Below are 21,067 nucleotides of genomic sequence, written 5' to 3'. Positions count from 1 at the left end.
AGACAAAAGCACACTATATTATATAAAAATTTAGCGTTTAGATAAAGTACTGAAGTATCGTATGTTAACTACGTAATATCATATAATTTGGACTAATTATAGGTAGATAGTGTTAACAATCAATAACTTGTTTGTGCATGTCATGGCTTTTTAAATGTTTATGTAAATGCCGAAATGTTTATCAACTAGAACTTTGTTTTTTTTTTAAATGTCTCATTTTATTATGATTTGAGGATAATTTGTTAGGGGAGTAAGTATGTTAAATAGATAATTGTTTTTTATTAACGGGTTAATAATTATTGTACGCATATCACACACTGAATTTCGTGCAGGTAAACGATACCGTTTTAGTTTTTGAATGCAAATTGCCTAAATTAAGTTTTCATATAAAGCTCGTTTTCATAAATATTGAGCATTTAGTAATGTTATGTATATACTGCAGTGGGGAACTGACACATATATTACAAGGCGTTGGTCATTTGTTATACACCGCATTATAATTGCATAGGTAACCTTCATATTGGTTATAATAGGTAATGCGTCTCAAATGCTCTACAGGTGTTTGTTTTAAAAATGTCTTATCGTTAATGTTTGCCAGCGCAAAAAAGGTAATTGCGCCACGTAAATATTGACATATACATATACAATAATACGTAAACGAAGAAAAGTGGAGGCTCCAAAGTATACCTTATACTCACGGAAGCCCCGCACCCGGCCGGACGATTCCCCTCGCGCAGAAAGCAAACACCGCATACATAATAATATATACCTAGTGCATCTGGTATTATATATTTACATGTATATAGTATTTTATAGTATGTATGTTTTGACGTGTATGAGAACATTTGAAATAAAGGGCAGCGTATTTTTCGATAACGGAGCTGTACAGTTTATTATTTATATATTATATGCACATAATATATTTTATAGTTTAGACTGTACATAATATTATACTCATATAGTTACATTATAATGTGGTAAACAAATCGTTTGTTACAAACGGCATATATAATATAATATGGTATGTGATAAAAGTAATCGTATCTAAAAAAAAAAAAACATACAAACAAAACATCGGCAGACGGCCGAGTTTGTGATATCGACAACAAATAACACGCGATTAACATAATAACATAATATAAACATCTGCGAACAATGACGAAGTTTAACGGTGAAAATGTAAAATATAATCACATACGTAACGATAACAACCCACAAACGCATATATTATTATTATTGCGCTGATAGCGTGAACTTGAATAAAAAATAACTGTCAAAATAAATTATTATTTTTATCGCCTCAACTCGCGAAGAAAATAATATAACATGGCGTCCGCCAGCTAAGTGTATGTTCAGTACGAGATTTCAGTAAAATTATGTAATGCACCTAAAAAATATATATTTTCACTGTTTTGAGTGCTATAATGAATTTAGTCGGACACGAAAATCGCAAGCCTATCTAATACTAAAAAAATTGTATGAGCAAACATATATTATGGCGGTCGTATTTCGCAAGATCCAATGATACAGTTTTAATTATATTATATTTATTAGACTTTTTACGCGCATATACTGCAGTCACAACACACGGTAAACCGTAAAAACTATTTCATAAGTTTATGACGTCGTATACAATTTTTGTATTTATTTTATATTTGATTTAGAGTTTGAATTTGACTCGATCGTAAACTTGATTGCTAGTAAACGAATAAAATGGTGTTTAAAGGCTGAAAACCGAGTAAATATAGGCATATAATAAGTATATTATTTTTTCGTTGACTATAATTTGAAAGTTCATAAACCTCACCATACATACCACATACGATAACATGTTGTGGCTGTTTTACGCACGATGGTGACAATAATATCATCACGATTCGTACCGATCGATAGGGGAAAGTTTAAAGTACATATCTTTTTTATTACTCTTGGTATACTGTGGTCTTAATACAATATTGTAGCTGTCATAAATAGGTCAGTATATTTTGTTTTTAAGATATAATTATTATACTATAAATACTAAAAAATATGGTACTATTAAAATGTGATGATATTGTGAGTTAGAGGATTTAGAAGATTTAGAGCCACATTACTATATATTATGTGCTAGTGTTTATTTGTAAGTGTAAAGATAAATACGTTCTTATTATGTTTTTCGTTTATTGTACTATTCATTGCAGGTTTATTCTAGATCCAACAGTCTTGTAATATAATACAAACTATTTAAAAAGTATTCAAATATAAAATATATAAATAAAAAGTGCTTATTTTAAAAACGATTACAAACTTAAAATAATATTATTTATAAATACTTTCTAATAAAATACATTTTCTTATAATATGTCCATTATATAAGTCGTATACTAGTACCTACACGAGTTACCCAATATTATGCGCATTGTACGTTCACTATAGCTCTTCTCGATAGACGTAAGACGACGTAACGTCCGATCGAAAGTTTGGTTATGAAATTAAGTAGGTATTACTGTATTAGAATACAATATTATCTGTAAATCAAGTCGCTTATCATTCCAAAATAACGTATTTTTTATGTATACATATACTATAGGTATATTATAGCCATATATATATATTATATAGGTACATAAAAATATAGAGAGATATCAATTAAAATGAAAAGTAATCGAGCATAGATTGCGTGTTCATAATATTATACCATCATGATTCACAACAGGTAAACATATCGAATAACCCTTGTACGAAACTTTATGGTTGAATATCGTATGTATTTTTGAGGGGGAAAAATCTGTAATTTATTTTTTGCTATAATAATAAAATTCCTTTACAAAATCTATCGATTAGCAATAAACCAACCCTCCTATAGTCTCCTAACCTATATCGTTATTCTGTGCGTGCACGTGTGGGATGGGGGGGGGGGGGGGCGAAAGTTTGTTTAAAACGATCAGATTTTCGGACGCCATATACGTATACATACGATCAAAGAGTCTATATACGGGACAATAATAATAATAAAAAAAAAAACAATATAATTATAACCAGACGTGGCGCGTCGTCGCCGGGACGATGAAAACAGGGCGAAAAGTATAAGGGTGGGGTCGGGGTGGAAAAAGGAAGAGGCGAGAGCTGCATCAGGTCAATACCGTCCGCAGACGTGTGGCGACACGGTAACGTCGTGCGCGTGGGCCTCGGTCCTATCCCAGTCGATCACCGCGACGTCGGCCCGCGGATCGAATGGGCCGCGTCGGCAACACGCGAACGCCCGCTTGACGAACGCCGCGTTTACGCCCACGTCGTTCAGGCCGTCGCTGACCATCCGCAAGTACCTCTTGGCGTTTGGCGAGAGCGCGTCGTCAACGGCCACCGTCGGCGCCGACCCTGCGGCCACTAGGTCGGCCGCCGTCACACGGTCGTCGTTGAGTCGCGTGTCACCACAACGGCTGTCATCGTCCGTTTCCCGCTTGGACGACGGCGATGATCGGCGGTTGACATTGTTTTCACTGTCGTCGCTTGAGGTCGACTCACTGGCAGCCACCGTGGCTGTGGCCACGGACGACGGTGGCTCAAACTTGACTTCGCTCAGGTGCGTTTCGCTCACGTCCACCACCGTATCGTCCAACGAACGGGTCTGGAAGAACGTGTTCCGCACGAACTTGAAGAACGGTATGATGACGAACGTGAACATGCGTTTTATGAATGCGAATGACTTGCTTAACCACTGAAATGATTTGGATTGGCCGGCGCCGCCAGACGCCGTGTCGTCCGTGTCCGAGTCGAACACCGCTTGCCGCTTGCTGTTACTTTTTGTCCTTGCGGACGTGATGGTCGCGTTCGTCGACAGCTTGACGGTCGCCTTGGCCACCTTGGTCGCTTTGGCCGCGTCCACTGCTGTCGTAACCAGGCCGCTCAAGTACACTCCATATGCTTGCCAACCGTTCCGACAGGGCGCGCTGTCGTCGCCAACTGTTCCTGTGCCTCTTCCGTGCAGATTCCACGCATTCGATGAGATTGTCTGAAAACGGTCCAACATTTGTTTAAAATCTTTTATGGGAGGGGTTTTTTTTTTTTAAGAAGCCAATAATACACCCCCGCCACTGTTCCTATTACCGTATAAATAGGCTTCGGAGAGCTTATACAATTAGTGATCGGACAACTGTTATTATCACTGATTTGTGTACTGTCATGTGTAATTTTTAATTTTTTTTGTTTGGATAATACTTTTATTATTGTTTATCACATTTCATTGCTTATGTATGAAATATTATGTGACATTAAAGCTAATTGTTATTAATAGATACTAAGATTTTAATGTTAAAATAATCATCTAATATTGAGCTTTTAAAAGAATTGTCAAGAAACGTCAATCAAATATTTCAATTTAAAAAAATAAAACAATTGTTTATGATAATAATTGCCATATTATTTTTATTTCATTGTTTTTTTGTATATGGGACGCACGTATAATATTCTCCCATAATTTTGAATTTCAATACTATGACGGCTACCTACACATTTACGATATATTATACTACACACAAATAAATTATTCTATGATAAGGTTGTCACTTTGTCCAAGTTGGTCGCAGGTCATTAAAAATATGACATTATCACATTGAATTAACTTATAACATCTGTAAGGCATGCAAAGAAAGGATAATATAATTTTATCGACGTTTTACTGCTTGTAGTTTTCATTGTTCTTTTTTAATAACAAAAAAATAAAAATGTTTTTCGTTCCCCATTATGTCGATATTTTGTTTTGTTTTTTAAACGTTATTACTTATTACTTATTAGGTATAGATAGATAAAATGTTACAAGTAACTTTGGGTTTTTCATTACTCTTAGATAGCATTATTTTAAGCGTAATACTGTCTAACAATAAATATTAATGATTTTCAGAGTAAATCGTTTGTATACACCTAATATGGAGTAAAAATAAATTACCCGAAATTTATTCAATAAATAAAAATATCGGATAAAATAATAGATTTTTTAAATTATTGCATTTATAATAGTTATGAATTATATCATATTTCGATCTCGGCGATTGCTAGTATCCAATGATTCGTGTGGTACTTCAGAAACATATGTAGGTATAATATCTGTACATTTGATTGGTGGGTGGGTGATTGAATATTAGTAATTAATGATTTTTATATTAGGTATAAACTATATGACTCATGCACTTTAATGATTCATTGTATAATAAATAATTATTAATCACCAGTATTTTATGTTTCAATTTCAACTAAATATATATATGTATTATGTATGTCATCGTATGTAGGCAGTGATTCCTTAGAAATATTCTCAGAAACACATACTATTTTGTAGCCGCTATATGAACTTATGAGAATATTATAAAAGTATATTCAAGGAATACTTATTTTTCTCAAAACATGGTAGTCTTATGCTGCTTTTTCTTCAAACGAAAAGAGAGAGAGAGAGAGAGAGAAACACATAAACACACAAGAATAAAAGCAAAACCATACCGGAACAAATGGGTCACAAAAATTTGCACTACGTTGTTCCAGTAGTGCTATATACCTAATGGTATGTACCTATGTATAGCTGTTTGAATGATGAAGTTACGAGATAAACACGTGTCGTTCCGTACACCTGTCAAATGAGTGTATAACTCTCAAGTACGTATTCGCGAGTTTATTAGTTCTCCTTTGTTGTTGTATAATATGGAATTCTATTATTTATCGACATATTATTACATTCATCATCGTATAGTAAGACTACGCAAAACTCATTGTATACCTACGGTTTCAGGTTAGATTAATTTTACAGACGGACAATATAAATTTTAAAATAGGAAAAAACGCGTTTGAATACATATATAAAATATCTATAGGTAGGTATTATTATGGGTATTATAATATATTATAATCTACTGTTGGACAAACCATTTGGTTATTTTCGTAAACAATTGTTTTTAAATCTTTGAAAACAATCAACTCTCCAAATTATTTGAATGACTAGGTAGTAAAAGTTATTGTCACTTAAATAATATGCATCTCTGATTGAAGACTTTGATTACGTATCATAAATTAATGATGTTTAATTTTATTGCATTATTATAAATATTTATATACACTACTCGTATACTATAATAATTATAGTAACGTAATATTAAAAAAAAAAAAAACAGAAATTTAAATATTTAATACGAACAGCCATATTATGTGACATGATTACCTTGCCAGGATGCTGTATTTATTTCGATAGAAAATTTCAAAACAGCTAGCCAACTTGGTCATGTGTGTCTGTGTGAAGGCTCCTGCAGGATAAGTGGAGTGAGTATTTTATGACGTGTTATAAAAGTTATAAATAATGATAAACTGTGCATAACTCAAAAAACGGTTCTGAAAAACTTGGTTAAAAATAATTTTTGAATTTTTTTCAACCCTTCTCTTTATAGAGTTTTCTTACCAATGTGCTTAAACTTAAAGGAAACTAGGAATCGACGAAATTAAGAAAAACAAAATATTGCATTTCAAAGTAGGTATGTATTAATTAGACTGTTTAAAATCGAAAATGATTTCTATGAAAACTAATTCTTTTAAATAAACCGTAGGAAGTATTTGATGTATTCGCCAAACTTTAGGTGTCTAAGAAATTATTTTAGAATGCACCTTCTAAGTATAATAATTATTTATTTGTGTATCATAGAATCATATAGAAGTATAGTAAATTTTTGATTATAAAAAAAAAATTTTAAAGCATAAAATGCAATAGCTATTATAATTTATAAGTGCCTATTAAATTATTTAGTTGTTAAAATGTTAAAATGTTGCCATTTGCGGATTGGTTATTTATTAATAAAAAATATTGATCGTGTATAAATGAACCTTGCTTACTGGCTATTTAACATGCGAAAAGTTTTACAAATATATAAAACACTCGTTGTTATATCAACTATATTATTTTATAAGTAATGCATTATGTAGTTCATTTTTAATTTGAATCGACCTTTTCTAAAAATTAATTGGATATCTATAAATAGCTACCATTTATATATCTTATGACTTATATTAATATACTGTTATATTTTTATTTTAGATAACTACTATGGTAAAATTGATTTAAAATGCCTATAGAAATAATTTTGATAATTTTTATTTATCTATAGCCCTTCAATAATACATGTACTTATACATTGGTATGTACTAATGTATTAATACTTATTTTGTATTAATAAGGTAAGAAGTCGATTTCCAAATAGCAATATTTGTATTTGCTATTAAAACAATTGACAAATTCAAAAACATTAATTACCATGTTTTAATTTTTGTTAAGTAAAAAACAAATTGTTTTTTTTTTTTTTTTGTAAATACCAACAACTAATTTGTAGGTATATTTTATTATTAAAAGTTGGTATTGAATGTAATACGTTTAAGATCAAAATATCGTGTAAGTCATTAGAACAAAATATAAGTCATTAACTAAAAGCGGCTTAATAGTAATTTATAATTTATATCTGACAACAACGTAGGTGACACATGGGTACATGCCAAATATTCCTAAACGTTGCTCTCGATTATGGGTACCTACGTTGAGTAGATATTTTTGTGGATGAAAATAGTGGTTTTAAGATTTTTTTTATATATTTTTGGCTTTTTGTTTTTGTTTCTTTGTGTCCAATAATGTGTAGATATTAGAAGACGTGAAAGTACATAAATAAAATATAAAATCATACATTATTTTTTTAATATACTTATTACTCAAAGTATATTGTGATATTTTTATTTTTAAAATCATGTTGTATATTTAATGTTATTTATCGATATAATGTATACCAGTGAACACTGGCTACCAAACTATATTTTATGGTAGGTATAGGTTAAAATATTACGAATATTGCTTAAAAGTTTTAACTTTTAAGTGTTTCAACTGATACCTATTTGATATATACTTTCAAATTAAATTATATTATATATTAATGTATAGTACCTGTATGTGGTATTCAAATCGACTTAATGAAATTGATGGATTTCTATCACATACTGAATGCAAATATAAATCCAACAATAAAATATAATATACCAAGTAGTTATTGTAATTTATTGTGATATGATCAAATATGCAAATGTAACTCTTAAGTTTAATATCTATTTTCGTCGTTTTAATAAAATAATAATGTTTTGACGTATACGTTTTTTAATATGATATCTAAAAAAGAAAATATGATTTGCTGATAATTCACTAATTGCAATTTAACAATGAGTATAATACGTTGTTTTAACTAAACATGTAATATAAACTAATAAACCAATATCATCACTTTTAAAATCGTCTACCAAGCCAATTGAACTCTTTGATTTTTTTTTTTGCCATTTTTAAATTCTTTTAATACTTGTATGATTGTTGATATATTAAGTTAAATCAGTTAAACATAAGTGTTATCTTAATTGCTCAATACGAATAACATATAGTTGTTTAAAAATAATTTCTGTAAAATTTAATTAACTACAAATTTTTATGTTCATCGTGCTATTCTCTATACTAATTGTGTATTAGCTTATTTTACCCAACATTCACAATTGTTGTTAATGTTTACTAAAATTATGAATTGAGTGTGGTAATATTTTAATTGTTGAAAATTTGTTGGACAATCACCTATTGTGCATTTTTATTTTTATAATTTATAGTGCTTTGCCACTGAATGCCACCTACGATCTACACGTTTATAATGCATTTTTTATATTTCTTACGTAGGTATTAAAATAGAGAGCATAAAATAGAATCTTTGAATTTGAAATAAAATTTCAAAAATATTCATTGCTTTGCATCAATGAAATAGTAAGTCTAAAATTCCAACTAGTAATATATCAATTAAGTCATGGAAAGTTTTCAAACCCAAATAAATAATTTTATAATGAATTAAAAATCTTAAAAAAAAAAAATGTGTTTAAAATATTTTCTAAGAACTTAAAATGTTAACAAATTGTAATCCAAATGCATGAATTTCGTAAGCAATATTTCAATAATAAGTATTAGGTCTTTTATCTTCTTAATTTGAAACATAAAATTTATTTTGTATTTCAGTATTTTTTGTAGATATGAAAACAGCGGTGAACTAGAGTTGCATATAATGTTGTAGTAATTATGTTGATAGCCTTTTGTTATTTATGACAATAGTACGTTTTTTTTCAATGATTTATGCCCGAAGATCTGTTAACAGTTCTCTAAACAATTTGTTTTAACAAGTTTATCGAAATGTGCAGATTAAAAATTACACTAATATCAGTTAGTGTAGTCGGTATCTAAAATACATTTTCTCCATGAGGAGTTACATTTTAAAACATCGGAAAAAATTTCATATCATCAAAATATCAGCCATAATAATTATGAATTATGATCAATGGTCCGCTAAAGACTGATTCCCGTTTACATGGCTCATCCTAAAAAAACATTAACCTAAACAACGTTCCCAAAAAAAATGTGGTTGCTTTTAATTAATAATACAAAACTTTATAATTTTACCGGTTATTTTAATTATTTTATACATTTTGTGTGAGTCTATATGCAGTAAATTATTAGATTTTCAAATTCTGAACTTTTTTAAATGTCGTTCTGTGTCAGTGACGTGTATTCGTATTGACACATCTTTAAATCAATTGGTACCATGAAGTTTGTAAATGTTTTCGCATGTCTTGTAAAATTAATATTATAATGTCCCCTAGCTTACCATGAAAACAATACGATAATAATATTAATAAAAAACACATTTTCGATATTATGGGACGATGCCTTACTTATATAATATGTTAACGATTATTCTCTAAACATTTTAGTAGAACACATATGATATTAATTACGTAAAAGAGTATCAAAAATATTTTAATTTAATAATTGAAAACAAAATAGTGTAATCACTCTGTTCGCTGCTGTTAGTATAATGTGTAAATGTGTTCGAATTTCGAATGTTCTTATTAATTTATTAGGTGTGAATTGAATTCCATCGTTGAATATGAAAAATGATTTTGAAACGTTAACCTGCACATCTATTACACCATTTTATAAACTGTATAAATTGAACTAATTTATTCTAAACACTATTTACATAGGTCACATACTATTTTATAGTATTATGAACATAATATTATTAGCTGTTATTAACTCATAAGTCCTTAGAATGATTTGAACAGGTTTCCAGTCCCTAAGAATTATATTTTTGAATTGATTATAAAAAAAAAAATATAATTTGTATATGTTTAAATATTTATTTTGTCATAATTTGAATTTCAAACTTTTATAAAAAAAACAGTGCTAATGTGTTTTCGATATTTTTAAAATGCTTAATTACAAACAACTCATACGAAAATTAGGAATCAATTTTTAAGTCTTAGATATTAAAATTATAAAGTTATGAATTTTAAATTCTTCCATTTTGGATTTCAGATATAAAAACATATAAAGATACTACATTCATTTTTCAAGCTTTTTGGCTAAACATACATTTTATGAACATTTGAAGAAAAAAAGAATATTAAAAAAAGTCGAAAATGGCATTCATATTTGAAATTCATCTGTGTACTAGAATGGAATCGTAAAATAAGTGATATATTATGACTTTATCTGACATCGATTTCAACGAGGTTAACGTACAGTAATATAGATAATAAGCAGATATAGGTTATAGGCTATACCTATGTGTCTAATGTCAATAATACATATATCTAGACATCTAGTAATCTGCAGTAAATGTTGTTCACACTTAATTTCGCAACTACACTATAGGTATACGATTATCTTTTATTAGTAGAACCCAGATTTGTACGCATTTGCATATTTTTTTCGTCAATCATACTATACACTAGGTAAGCAAAAAATATGTTATACAAATTACGAATTCTTTTAGAGTAAACCTTGAAATTGTATTGCTTTTAAAGCATATTTTACAATGTTAAGATCATATCATGTCGTTTCACACTACTATAAATTAAAGTAAAGAAAAAACTTTACTTACAATTATGAAAAAACAAAAGTTAAGATTTTATAAAATAATACAATTTTAATATAAAATGCTGTACCTCAAGGAGCAATCCTCTCCCCCTTACTCTTTAACATTTATGCCTCTGATAAGCCAACAACTCCAAACACCTTTGTTGCCGACTATGCAGATGATAAAGTAATTTTTTCAATTCATAATGAACCAATTATAGCCTCTACTAATTTACAGTCTCATTTAAATTTACAATCCGAATGGTATGAAAAATGACGTGTAAAAGTAAATCACAGCAAGTCGGTTCATACAAATTTTACCCTTAGACACGGTCAATGGCCAAATGTTTCAATTAATAACATACCTATCCCACCACTCAATGCTGTTAAATATTTAGGATTAATCCTTGACCTAAAATTAACATGGAACAAACATATAAGAGCTAAAATATTGATCCTTAACGCTCGATCTAGATCGCTAAAAACAATATTATCAAAAAATAAATTTACGAGCTTAAAAACAAAACTACTTGTATACAAAACTCTCCTTAAGTCAATCTGGACATACGGGTTACAACTCTGGGGATCGGCCAAAAAATAAAACTTAAATAAAATTCAAGTCTTTCAGAATATTACCCTTAGAAAAATCGCTAACGCTCCCTTCTACGTCTCTAATTTAACTCTTCACCAAGATCTAGGTATTCTACCTGTTGTAACCGAAGTGAAACTATTTTACAAATATTTTTTCGACAGACTTGAAAATCACCCTAACCCACTAATAAAAGAGCTACATACCTTCTCACTCCCTGGAAATCCACCACGTAGACTCAAAAGGAAATGGTGTGGTGACCATTTAAATTAAATATCCCGCAATTACCCTAAATATAACGTCAAGTAAGTGAGTGCCACTAATGGGTGGCTTCTTCTTCAAGCAATCCATGTTTTTTTTAAACTCTTATCTTATACGCTTATTGTGCAATATGTATAGATTGTGTATGTGCATTTGTAAAATAAAAAAAATATAAAATGCTAAATTTGTAGAAATAAGAAAGATAAATTAAAAGTCTACCTACACAATTATTATAATTTTTTTTTTCTAGTCCCTTATAAATTGTTATTTGTTATTATGTTATACAATGTTATCGATGTCATCAATTCAGTGTAAAAAAATTGAAAAGAAGCAAAAAGAGGAGCACGTGGGCGTCGTCGGCCGTAAAATTTTGGCTTCATTGGGTGAAAATACTTCTTTTATCTAATCCGATTCGTTGTTTTGGCACGGCGTCAAGCATTCTGGTATAGCCCCGGCACACTAGAGGTTTACGTCACGAAGGTTGAAAAAAATAAAAACAGAAAAAAACGAATGAAACTCTCTCGTGAGCGCCTAATTATATATTTTAATCTGATAAATGGTTTTTAAAATATCGAGTGTAAAAGGTTATAAGTTCTTATAACGGGACACGAGTAAGTATATATTATATTATATATATCAGGGAGCTAGGATGTCGTTGAATTTATAATTTTCATTTTTTTAATATCTTCCTCCATTTAATTTAAAAGATAAATTTGCGATATTCGACAATTTTTAGTGCAAATAATCAATTATTGTCTTGATAATACAATATTTTATCATGTCAATGTACAATGTCAAATTATATGCATATATAATCGCGGGATTTAGCCAGTAAAATACACATAACGTAAACTGTAACAGATTCAGATGATTATTCGTCTTAACAGTTTAAATCAAAATTGTAATTATATAAGTATAATAGGTATAGAGTAATATTTCATGACATTTTATTAGGTAGGTATATCGATATCATAACAATGGTTTATAGAATATTTATAAATTTGTCCAAGCACATATTATATGATTTCTTATTTTAGTATTTTCAGTTTCGAGACATTTTGGAATTCACTGCATATTTTAATAGATTATATTATAATTTGATAAATATTATATTAATTTCGAATTGAAATCGATGCGTATATAGACTTCTGCATAAGCGCATTACTACAATAGGTTTAATGTTATTAATTATACTTATGGTATACGGGCACATACATCGACTCTATCCTTTACCTACTAGACTATTTTATTGTATATTTTATCGTACATAATACGAGCATTTCATAACACACACATATATATATATAGGTGCTAATATTATTATACTCTGTTTTTTGGCTGGGTCTTATAGTGCATAAAATATTTAAATCCAAGCTTTAAGTTAATGCTTATTTAGGTGATTATCACTCACGTCATTGCCGACGATAGGTATTTGCCCAACCGAATGGATTTTGGCGTTGACGAACGTCGCCCAAACGCCGGTCAAACTTTTCCACTGGAAGCACACGTGGTGCCACTGTCCTCTGGTCAGTTGCATGCTTTCCGAGGCCACCAGACGGTTTTTGATCGTCACTCTCATGGTTTCTTTGGGGTGAACGTGCATCCGCCACAACAACAACGACTCTTTTTTATTTCCTAAAAGTGGAAAATCAAACATGAGTAGTAATCACTCGCTCGAAGATAATGACCACATCCAGAATGAAATTCTTAAATATCAAAATCAATCTTATTGGAGTATTTCAAGTGTCGGGAAATTAAATTTGATCGGATTTGGTTAAGAACTTTTAAAGAGTATATATAATATATATTATCTGTACACATGGTTTACCTGTGAGGTGGATTATGGTTTGTGTGTGTGTAAAATTCAACATTTTTATCCACGTGCAGATCGTAAAATCCGTAACATTGAATGATACATTTTCAAATTGCAAGTACTGAAATGATAATACCACAAATATATTAATAAATTATACCTGTGAGTTCATGTGAACTGTTATCATTGGTAATGTTTATGTATTACAAGATAACACGAATATAATTATTAAATCTATTTTATTATCATGCTGTTGTAGTCATGTAGGTAATTTGAGAGCTGGGGAATACAAGTATCTTATATCGATACAATTATATGGAAAAATATCGAGTATTTCATAAAAATATTTTATTGATAGATATAAATATGTAATCAATAAATTAATACGATACAATTCTGCTTTTTAAAAACTAATAATAAATAAATAAATAATAATAATAATAACAATAATAGTTAATAATATGTAATACAATTTTACTAGTCAATCACAGGTGATTTTCTGTAGACTGTTGGAAATTATTTTTCAACCCGCATCACTGATAATATCAGTTAAACGTATATGCGATGTATACATTTGTGACACAAAACTCACGCCAGTCAGTTTTAAAATCTGTGACTGATTTTATTCAAATATATCAAATATCTAGTATCGCGAAACTCTAAAGCCAAGTATCGAGTATCTAGTACCGCGATACTCCAAAGCAAAGTATCTAGTATCTCGATATTGATTTTTGAGTATCTTGCCCAATCCTAATCGTAGATGTAGATAAATGGATTTTAAATAAATTACATTAATAACTTATATAAATATTTTGTTGTTCCAAACACTTATCGTGACAATTTTCAAGCAAATTGTCCAGTCTATTATAGTATGACAAATGTATAATAAATAATAATATTACATTACACAACCTTATATATATATATATAGGTAATCTATTTAGTTATACTTAACGAATCGTTTCTTTTTCTGGATTTATGTTTCAGTTACGTATGTGTTCACTCTTTACTTGTTTCCATTGTGGTAATTGCCATTTAAAAAATGAAAATTCCTTGGCGTACCTATCTATATTTCACCCCATATCAAATTGAATGTTACGACAAAATATAAGAATTCAAAATCACAACTATTAGAGTGGTGCAAAGACTAACTAGGTACAATACGATTTGTAGTGCGTAATAAAGACCAAGTATTAGAGTGAAGGTTGAAATTCGGAATATTAATACTTAACATATAATCAAATATAAAACTATATAAGTTAATATATTTAAATTACGTACAACTCAAATTTTATAATGTTTAACTATTAAATTTCGACATGATTTTTTTATAATTGATAGTTATTTTTTATAGCCAAAGTTTTTGATATTCGAATGTATTAGCGTGTGAAAATCGTTTTATTTTTTAATATTAATTTACCGATGATAAAAATAACTCGCATGTGAATTCAGACGATTCAACAAACATTATAATACTAACACTTGACATATAATATTGTATAATTTAAGACGTTTGGCGTTATAAATAAATGTTTGTAAATATATTATTTTTTTATAAATATAGGACAGTTTTTATAGAAAAAAAAACTAAAAGATCATGTAATGCAAGTTTTATTTTTATTATATACACTATAGGTGGCTCCGCACCCCCGGGACTCATTCCACTTATCATCTCCCTAGATATTATTTTCAATTCCTTCAAATGTTTTATATAAAATGCTTTTTGTACTTGAACACTCAGAAGATTTAATTTATTATCTTTTTGCCATACTTAATAATACTTATAAGGTATTAAATATTATGTATTATAAAACATTTTTTAATAAATAATTAAATTATCAGTTTAATACATCAGCTATTTCAAACATAAAATGATTTCTACAAAATGTAAACATCGTATAAATTTAATAATACGACTTTTCTTGGCCAAAGAAAAGAGGGGTTCCTGTAAAGATTTGAATCATAGCCCATAATTTGAGGTTACGGTGATTTAGAGCGTAATAAAAATTCATATAAAAATTTCACATGGAACGATATGCAACGAGTTGCAATTGCATTTGCTGATTGAGCGCCAAGCTAGAAAACAACTTATAGTATTTCAAAGTAGACAATAATTATACAAAATAACATAATGCCATAAACTTAAATCATTATTATGTTAGCTTATCTGGGTGACACAGAGGTGTTATATGTGCTAATTATACTATCCAAAAACGGTTTGATTAATTTATTGTATTTTTAATAAATCTATTTCACCCAATAATGTATGTTAACATTTTTAAATTTTAAATTTTATTTAGATTTAGTGTATTTGTAATCGATTTTTATACGTTTTGATTAATTTACTTTCAAACAGATATATTTGTTTCATAAAAACATTCAGTAAACAAAGGCCATGATAATATTATAATTTTTAAATGTTTGAGTTCACACCAAGTTATACATTAGGTCTTGGGACGTAAACAATAATTAATATAATATACATATACATAATAATGTTACTCTTTCTATAATATACAACATAATGTACAGATGTACAACACCTATTCAAATGTCTATTATATTTTCCTGGATTTAATACTTATGTGATTTTCAATTGAATTTTCAGTTCATCTCTAAATTTCAGGTTTATTGTTTAAAATAATGTATAGAATTTGTCGAGTAAGAATCCGACGTACAAGAAATTCAAAAATAACTGAGAACAGGTATAAATAACCGTAACATTTGTGTTCAATTGCAATGTGTTGAATCTACTCGGTTTGTGTAAACTGCCTGAAGTTGACAAAAATGTAACTATTTTAAATGATGCAACAATAATAATAATACGATTTCAGTATTATATAATGTAATAATTTGTTGTAGTGCAGGAGTATCGTTTTTAAATAAAACTGCATTCTATATTATAATTATTACATTTGTCCAAAATTTTAATAATATTTAAAAACTCTTTTGAGTATTAAAAAATAACATGTGCATAAAATAAAAAAATGATTAAAATAAAAATGGTATCAAATACGATGGACACAGATATTGCGGATATTTAAAAATGTAAATAAAATGAACGTCGTGATTATTTTTTTTTCTTTTTAAAATAGTTACTATATTGACGAAAATAGAAAAATAACCCCGCGTTTGTGATATTATAAGGGAACCGAACAACCGGAAGACCGGATATGCATAAATTCAATTAATTATTAATCGTCTGCGGCAGGCTCACTTGGATCGTGTTGTTCGGCATCATCTCGATCTTGGACGCGGTCAAGTCCAATAAACGATCAGTAGAGACGGTGGCGACGACAAAGTACACGAGTACGAACTTCAGTGCCATGATGGCATGGCGCGGCGGCTCGGCTATTCGTATGTTGTTGCGGTGTTGTTCCGTCATTTCTTCGGCTCAATCGGACCGGTCGTACGCGTTGTCGGAGCACACACTATCCCGAAGTCCGGTCGGCAGCGGCCTCGACGGGCACACGTCCCGCACCCGTCGCCGTTATGAAACGCATAATAATATAATGCACATTACAATGTGATTATTAAATAATAACGTTTTGGGTATTGGCACTATAACAGTGTTACTATCACTATTATTGTTATTACGATTTCCTCACCGCCCCGCCGACCTGTACCACCTACCAATATCGCTGCAGCGGTGGCGTATCTGATCGCCGGTGCCCCGACTGCAGAAGTGAAAGCGATCGCGTGAGTTTTGATTTTTTTTTTTTTTCGTTCATATTTTTTTCCTCTCCTCTGCTCGCGAGCATAATACTGTATAGGTATAGGCGCGTATAATATCATGATATATTGTCACCGCGACCGAACGCGTCGTGTATACTCATATAGGTACCTATATAATATTATATTGTGTGTATAGGTAGGAACGGCCAGCGGAGCGCCTTTCTCGGAGGATTATTATAATACACCTTAGTTACCAGCTATACATTATAATAATACACAAAGTTATTATTATTATTAATACCGTCATCATACGAGGCGTGCGTGCCACATGTTTGGTGCAGCCGTGTAGGTATAGGTATATATACTTGCGGGCTGCAGCCGTTTTCTTGTTATTATTATTATTATTTTTCAAAAAAAAAAAAAAACGAAATCCGCAAACCGCATCCGTATATTGTACGGGAGGTTTTTTTTTTTTTTTTAAACAGTTATTATATTATTGTCACTAATTGTATAGCTATTATCGTGTTGACTGTAGAACGGTTTTCCGCGTGGTGTTATAAACCATAGACTATACTGAAATTGTTGTAAACATAATATAATATTATTAAGTGAATTATGCACAAAACAATACACCAGCTATGTCCTACATGTACACACCGACTATAGTAATGTTCGCGTAAGACAGTTGTATAACTTGTATTAGACAGTGCAGATAGCAGATGGTTCTATATGATGATAGCAGCACACAGATACGAAAAAAAATGAGTTAACATTATTTTTGGTGGTAATCAAGGTGTATTAACAAAAGGAATTTGAATATTCAGCAGTAGCCCTTTTCCTTCAATAAAGAGATATTATACAAATATTCTTAAAAACAAAAATAACTCTTGATAATTTTTCTTCACAGAGGATTACGAATAAATAGCAAATAAATTTATAAGTCATATTATTATAATAGCCAAAAATATTTAAAACTAATACATAAATCGCAAATCCTCAACAATAATTAAATCGAATACCAATAAAACATGTAATATTTTCTAGCCTTATTCTTCTTTTAAAATATGGTACCTGTATACAACACAAAAACACTAGTGCTGGTTAAAATATCGGAAAAATATTTTAATATATTTGGAGCAAAATAGACATAATAATTAAAAAAATGTTTAGAAAAATGTAAAATGTAACCTTTTTTGAGTAGGAAAATAGAAAGCTAAGAAAAACGGAATCTCATTTTTGGAAGAAAATATCCAAGTCCACTCAAGCCTATGTTTATTTTATAATTTGCAATTTGTATTTATTAATCGTTGGAACAACATATTAAATTACTTTGGTACAGTTATTCTTACGACCAAATATTATAGTTTTGTTACAGCTGTGCAATAATAAAATCTAACAACAGCCTTTAATCTCAATAGTGTACCTACTTTACTTATATATATATATATTAATATTTTATTTGTTGTATGATATACACAGTAAATGTAAGACATTTAAATTAACTCTATTATGTCTTTAAGTCAGTGTATTTATACATTTACCATTAAAGATATTATGTTTCTGATTTTGATTTTTACCGAAACATGCCAAACTATGAAACCTTTGAGGATTTTTTGAGCAGTATAACTCTGTATTTAATTGATTATTAACATGCACTGTTTCTAGAAGTACAATGATTAATTTAAATAATGCACAACCATTGAAATTGTAACCGCGAGATATGTATATATTTTTATACGTAACAATTACTTTAAATTTGAAATTCAGAATCAGTGATGCCCTTTTTGAAGATACGATATTGATGTATAATATATATATTTGGTTTATATATTATATACATGTATATTGGTATATTTATTTATGTGTTCAGTGTTCCGTTATATTGATAAAATGATTATACATACGATCGATACATTTCGTTTTTTGTCCGGTAGATTTCCTATTTACGGTCATTTCATTCATTTGTTTAGTTTTATAAGTATGTATGTATTATAATGCACTACTGATAGTTGAAGGTCTTCGGATAAAAAAAAAAAAAATCAATGTGAGCTAAATAGTGTTAATTTAATTATGATATGTCATTCGAAGTTGTAGTCCGTTGTGGTGTTCGTCATGGATAACAGTGATTCGGAAAAAAAAAATAAAATTGTGAGTAAAACAGAAATCAAAATTATTGTGCTCGTAAATTTCCAATAGAATCGTTTATTACATTTTACATAATATGTAATAACATTTTTCTTGGACGTGTTATTATTTTATTAGGAAACACGAACGGCGAACAGAATAGGCAAATTTATTTACACATTCGTTCAAATTTTTTTCCCCGTATTCCTAAAATGTATTCTGTTAATATTTGTAAACTCGACACACATGCTGACAATTTATCAAAATTGTTTTGACTTACATAAACATAGCGGTTTGAGTTGGTTTTTTTATAGCTTTCTGTAAAATTGTAAGTCATATGTTACGTTATATTATATACAATTATAATAGTTTGTTATTGCGTTCTTTTATGTTTATACCAAAGCTACCTTTTTGTTTTTAATTTTTTTTTTTTATGTAAATAGAGTAAGCGAATTATATGGAGTTAACTCCTATATATATGTAGTCATACATTTGTTCAGGGATAAATCAATTTATTAGTCAGTATTAATTATGAATCGATCACTGTTTATATATTATATGAGATGTACTATAAATCGTACAGGGGTCTTGAGTTTTTTCACTATTCATAAAAAGTCGTTGTATTCCATAAAATAATATGTTCATGCTGTTTTATAATTTTATTTAGATAATTCAGGAAAAAAAGTGAACGATACTTCATTTAGGGTTTATTGATGGTGAGTTAAGAATTGATTTTGTTTTAAACAAATAGGTATACATCTTGCATTTTAATATACACACAGTATTGTTAATGGTGTTGAAAAAAACATGTGTTTTTTTAAACATTTAAATTTGTTTAGCGACTTGTTTTTGGCCTAAATTCCATTGAATTTGGAGTTGCATGCCAAAAATCTACATGTGAATAGCTCATTCTCCGTTTCATTAAAGTAAAATCCGTTCAAAAATTATTATTAATGAAGACTTAACTGTTTCAATTAACATAGTCCTTATCGATTACGGATTAATAATAATTATTATGATCTGGAAATAATCGAAACCACAATGAACTATGAAGTTATTAGCTTTAGAAAAATGTTTGGAAAAATAAGAAAAGGAGAAGTAGTATTTTACTAATCGGAAAACTAGATAAAATATTTTAAATAATATAAGTACCTATTCTGTTTTACAAATGTATTTTGTGAAAAATTATAGGAACTAAAAACTTTTCAGGATTTTGATATTTACAATTAATAGACAATTATCAGAGATAATTAAAATTAAGACTATTGGTATTTAATTTAAAACTCTGGAAGATATTTTACAAATAAATTATAATCAATTTTCTATTCAGTTTTAAATGTTATAAGTTTGTCCAGAATTTACCAATGGCGTTATTAAAAGTTTTGATGTTTTATTTGCATCAAATTTAAAAATAGATTTATGATAAAGTTTGATGCAATTCACCACAGTAAATTTTATTTACTGAATTATAATAAATTATGATTATCAAGTTTTTTTTTCTGCGAGAATTCACCAATATTTTTTACAATTTTTTACAGTTCTAATTTGTTGAAAAATTGCATATTTTTTTTAGTATATATGATGTCTATACATATATACATAGCTTGATCTTATTTGAATACGAAATTAAGGCGCATTCACCAATGTCGTGACGTGCTCATATACGAGCATC

The 21,067-nt window shown here is 29.1% G+C and overlaps 2 protein-coding genes across 3 annotated transcripts in view; one reads left to right on the top strand and one right to left on the bottom strand.

Moving 5' to 3' along the window:
* Nucleotides 1-935: 935 nt before the first annotated feature.
* Nucleotides 936-17,216, bottom strand: LOC107165155 (uncharacterized). The gene is made up of 4 exons (XM_015513255.2): nucleotides 16,814-17,216; nucleotides 13,612-13,717; nucleotides 13,195-13,418; nucleotides 936-3,991 (listed from the first exon to the last, which is right to left on the bottom strand). Exons 1-4 carry the CDS (start codon nucleotides 16,979-16,981, stop codon nucleotides 3,116-3,118), a joined length of 1,374 nt encoding a protein of 457 aa, XP_015368741.2. The 5' UTR covers nucleotides 16,982-17,216; the 3' UTR covers nucleotides 936-3,115.
* A 2,135-nt stretch (nucleotides 17,217-19,351) lies between these two features.
* CarT (Carcinine transporter) overlaps nucleotides 19,352-21,067 on the top strand; it is a 28,299-nt gene continuing 26,583 nt past the window's right edge. The window contains exon 1 of one of the 2 annotated variants that reach the window (XM_089216025.1): nucleotides 19,352-19,419. In XM_089216025.1, the coding sequence (XP_089072151.1) occupies nucleotides 19,384-19,419 (36 nt within the window). In that variant the 5' untranslated portion in view covers nucleotides 19,352-19,383. Of the gene's footprint in view, nucleotides 19,420-19,526; nucleotides 19,724-21,067 lie in introns of those variants that run through there. The other variant, XM_089216026.1, reaches the window with a different exon arrangement.

The sequence above is a fragment of the Diuraphis noxia genome, unplaced genomic scaffold (genome assembly GCF_037042655.1).
Source record: "Diuraphis noxia isolate RWA-SAM2 unplaced genomic scaffold, SU_Dnox_SAM2 contig0001, whole genome shotgun sequence".
NCBI classification, from domain to species: Eukaryota; Metazoa; Arthropoda; class Insecta; order Hemiptera; family Aphididae; genus Diuraphis; species Diuraphis noxia.
This window is presented reverse-complemented; position numbering and strand designations above follow the sequence as displayed.